This window comes from Micrasema longulum, unplaced genomic scaffold, assembly GCF_059751315.1.
Source record: "Micrasema longulum isolate JH-2025_06_02 unplaced genomic scaffold, ASM5975131v1 h1tg000345l, whole genome shotgun sequence".
NCBI lineage: Eukaryota > Metazoa > Arthropoda > Insecta > Trichoptera > Brachycentridae > Micrasema > Micrasema longulum.
In genome coordinates, this window is record NW_028277548.1 from 33927 (window position 1) to 38517 (window position 4591).

General features: G+C 36.7%; 1 protein-coding gene across 1 annotated transcript; it reads left to right on the forward strand.

Moving 5' to 3' along the window:
• Positions 1 to 1426: 1426 nt before the first annotated feature.
• On the forward strand, positions 1427 to 4314 carry LOC148282271 (protein unzipped-like). Its single transcript, XM_088225349.1, has 2 exons — positions 1427 to 1633; positions 1778 to 4314. Exons 1-2 carry the CDS (start codon positions 1438 to 1440, stop codon positions 3037 to 3039), a joined length of 1458 nt encoding a protein of 485 aa, XP_088081475.1. The 5' UTR covers positions 1427 to 1437; the 3' UTR covers positions 3040 to 4314.
• The last annotated feature ends 277 nt before the right edge of the window (positions 4315 to 4591 follow it).

Genomic DNA, 4591 nt, shown 5'->3' on the forward strand with positions numbered 1-4591 from the left:
ATTATGGTTCCGTGGCTAGGCGACACCACTCTACCCCAACTTGATTCCCAATAGTGAGTTATTTACAACTCGTTAAAGTGGCCACAAAATCGAATTATTTGGGTAAATCATAAGAACTCAAATATTTTTTTTTTTAAAGTTACTTTGAATTTAGATAGTTCTTTATTTTTAGACTTTTTTATTACCTAAGTGTGATTAGTTCAGCTTCAAAAGGTGGTGGTGTCGGACGCGCCCTAGCGCTATCTATCTCTAGAAATCATCCCGAGTAATTGTTATCTCAGCCGAAGCTATTTATCAGCTGCCTCTTTCTTGCACCTTCCCCGCGAGGGCATCCAAAGTAATGGAAACCACACGTGATTAATGGTCTTTGGCTTTCATCGAATATTACATACTTTCATGAATATTTTTTGTACAAATATCCTAACTCATTGTATTGCCGCACTTTGAAGGGGAGAAAAGCCCAGTAGTAAATATGCAATTAAATAAATTAGAGCAAGTACAAATGTTTAAGTTAGTAAAAAACTCAGAAATGATTTTAAATAATTTATGTTACATTAATAAAGGGCGTTCAAAACAATGTTATCATATATGGAGAAAGGTCCCGTGCTTTATTGCACATTTGCTTTATAACAAAGGGCGAGGGTCGATTGCATCATACTATTTCCTTAAGAGTATTGGGGGAGTACAAATTGAGATGACATCAGACCTAAAAGGGTGGGTTAAGATCAACAGATTCAGTAGAAACATGAATATTACCGCAAAACATATCAGCTATTTTTTTTCTCATTCGTTCTAATAAAAATAAATGATTCCATGGCGTCGTAAATAACAATCAACTTTACTGGTCTATCTGCATGTCAAATGTTCTGGTATTTAGATAATTCTTCAATACAAATGAGTTTATAATTGATTCAGACGTACGAGCGTGCCTTTAACTGTATTGTTGATTTATCGAAAAAATCCGTCATTACTCTTTCCTAATTTTAATTAGGCGAATAGAATTGTCATATATTTTAAATAATTACATTTTGTCAAACCTTAGTGAATGTACACATATGTACAACGTTGTTATAAAGATTAAATTAAATTAAAACTTTAAAATGAATAAATCAATCATTATTTTAGTCATCAAGGAGCCACCATAAAAAGGCGTGACTATTGAATTTTTAAATTCAGATATCTATACGCTATTAAAATGTCATTAGTGCTTTGAACCCGATTACATTATTCAATTCTTAATGTACTTCAGTTAATAGAGATGGCATTTCTCGTCGATCACACATCACTAAACATAATCGAGTTAGTAAAAAGGGTCATTTTCCTACCCATGCGAGCAAAGAAAAGAATAATGATGAGTTTATAATTAGTCGTTAGAAAGAAACCATCAGACAAAAAATAATGTAAATTTTTTAATTGTTTCAGAAATCGTTGCAAAACATGGCTGCCACCTTGCTGATGGGGCTCTCGCTAGCCCTGTTAGCATTGACACCGGTACGGACTGAAAGCGGAGTTGGTTTGTTGTATGATAACGACCAAATCATAACGTCTAGCACTCTCCAATGGGTTACTGGAACGGGAGACGTCAAGCAGTTAGAGAATGCTGTCCTCGGAGGCTATGAATTGATCGACGGAGGTGAGTACACAACTAAATAATTTTGAAAAATAAGTCAATTAGTTGGAAAAACACAAACATAAGCCAATAAGTTCATCTATGCAAAGGGTGTGAAATACAATCAGTGGGTATGTCGAATGAGGCTAATACAAATTTTCTTTACAGGTGCCAATTCTGCGAATTCCGAGGACGCCCAGAGTAAATCTGTATACGTTTGCCGAGCTAGGCATAATGGTGTTTGGGTTTCTGGACAACTGCGAAGCAAATATCGAGAGTGTATCGTATCATTACATAGTTCGGTGCATAAGTATCCGAAGTTCGAGATTTTGCAAAATTTAGAAGGAGGTGCTATGCTCAGTTGGATGCCTTGGGATAAGTTCACCATTATTCCCAAGGGGGCTGTGGCGGGAGGACAAGATACGTACCCAAACTTCGTAGCCAGAAAAAAGGTCGTACAAGAAGATGGTGATATGACAGATTCCTTAGGATACACTCACTTAATAGGTAAATTTGATCCAAAAGATGGACTAGGAAAAATATCTGTGGTCGACGAACAAGATAAAGAAATGGTATTTTTGAAGGGAGAGATATTAATTGAAACAGAGCCTATACGATATGAATTAACTGGCGTCAAATTTAATCAATACAGAAAACGAGAAATTAAAGATCCTAGATTTTTGGCAGAAACCATATTAAGGAATGGCGCAGCTACAGAACCCATAAACGTTGATTCCGCGCTCGCATACAATTCCACGTACCGCCTATACTGGGGACATGGTCATGCTATTTTGACTGGTTTAAACACTACCGTACGACTGAGCAATGGTACTGTACTGGAAAATTACACATGGGGAATTGAATACAAAGAAGAGCGTGAGGATATATTTAAAGTGGAACGTTTGCTAGAACCGGGCACTGCTTGTAATGTTACACTAAGTGGTAACTATACCGAAATGGATATTCCATACACAGCCACGTTGATTGCGTTCTACCCCGAAGGAAACACTACTTCTAGAATCATTCACGGAAACAAAGTTGAATTCGGAATGAAGGATGTTACACCTGAATATGGCCCAATTTATTATTTGAGAAATAATTCTCTAGTTCCTACTACGACAACAACGACAACTACCACAACCACTACCACGACAACTACAACCGAAGCCCCTATATCTGCGGAGTTGCCGCCAAATGAAGTTATTCAAGTTAAGAAAATCGGCGATCAAGCAGCAATTCAAAACAGTGGAGAAAGCCAGGAGAAAGGCATGGTATCTGACGAAGGAGATGCATCGTCGTTAAAAAAGAAAGAAGATCGTTTGGTCAATGCTGGAATAGTAGCAGAATCAGCATCGGCTATTCATACTGTTTGCACAATTTTATTGTTCTTAGAATTAGCACTTGTTATGAGACAAAGGTTAATGATGTAAATAATGTGGAGGGGGGAGGGGAGCAACCGATAGCACAAATAGAAAGAGGGTTTTGGCGCGTATGTCCATTGATGTGTGTGCTTGGTGGCCTGAAGAATGTTTATATAGATTAGGGTGGGTGAATGAATACTATGCGTTTTGTCAGTACTAAGGATTCCCGCGAGAGTATAGTAAATAAATATGCGCCTAATCTTCGATCGCGATTGGGCACATATTTATGTACATTACGCGGTTTATTGAGAAATTCAGATTTTGCGAGAGCTTCCATGTGATCGTAAGGAAATTTGCCGTTAAACCTATTATTGCAAGGGCGTTGCTATTTTCTTATTTTGTAGTTCAATATACCGCCGTGTAAACAATCCCCGCAAGTATGTATGTACATAATAATATAATAAAATTGTAAACTATATTTGAGCAAAATTTGCGTCTCGATTAATTACAAAATTATAACGATTTTATTACGCGGATTTAGACATTCCAAGAACCCAGATAAATAATTAACAATTTCATTCCAATGTGTGTAAAGTGATACATAATGACAGTATAATATTATGTATATAGCCAGTGTAAATATAACGCTTTAAGCGATGGTGACAATTGATTGTACTCGGTGATTGAGAATATTATTAGGGTAAGCGCAGAAGACGCACTGAAAGTAAAGAACGATGAAAACTCTGAAGTCATGTGATGCTGGAGTTCTGTCGCAAGTTAAGGGCGTGTTATGGACAGCAGCCGGTAGCATCATCTGTTCTTGCATATTATAGGTGTAAAAATGTTATTTATGAAAATCGTCTATCAATTAAGATTTCAGTATATTCTAAACGTACAAAATGTATTATACGAAGTGTAAATTATTTCCTAGTGCATCTTTATCGCTATATTGTTGTCGACAGCATTTTTGCTCCTTTCCGTATTGTATCTACGTAAATGCCTAGTGAGAATAACGCTGGCACGTGGAGTGATTTTCGTCAAAGCTTATTACTTCCCTCGTGTTTTGTCGTTGTTCAACGGTTCAACTGTTCGATATATTCCTAGCACAAAGTATAACTCGCCGAGAAGTAATAGTATATTAGTAGCGAGTGGCGAGTCAGTAGGACGTGATGAGCAAGTACGGGGAACAACTGCCAATCCGCGCTCGCGCTCCTAGTAAATGATCCGTACAGATCTGTATGTAGAATGTGTTCACACGAAGAGGAGATTATTTATTTTCTATTAATCGCAAATTATTATAAATGTCTTACCCACATTCGCCTAAGTACCGCAAAAAAACAAAAACCCTTCGTTGCCTAAGGTAGGATTCAATCAATAATTTTAGACTTAAAGTAATTCTAAATGGATATATATTTGTATAATATATTGTTTACATAACATGTACTGAAAATGGTTTACCCCTCCATTCTAGAGTAATATTTAAAGTGTACCAGTAGCGGATTCTACTAACTTTAAGGAGAGTATATTTTGGCTTACTGGAAATTCAATTTTGCGTATATGGATCTTAGCTTTCATCTGGAAGATAATTTAATCGATGTCAGTACGCGAGATAACACACGGG

What these genes read in the sequence shown, in the direction of transcription:
- LOC148282271 (XM_088225349.1), top strand. Translation starts at nt 1,438, where the DNA reads ATGGCTGCCACCTTGCTGATGGGGCTCTCGCTAGCCCTGTTAGCATTG. An exon ending in CTATGAATTGATCGACGGAG is followed by an intron (nt 1,634 to 1,777) that starts GTGAGTACACAA and finishes TTTTCTTTACAG; the next exon opens with GTGCCAATTCTGCGAATTCC.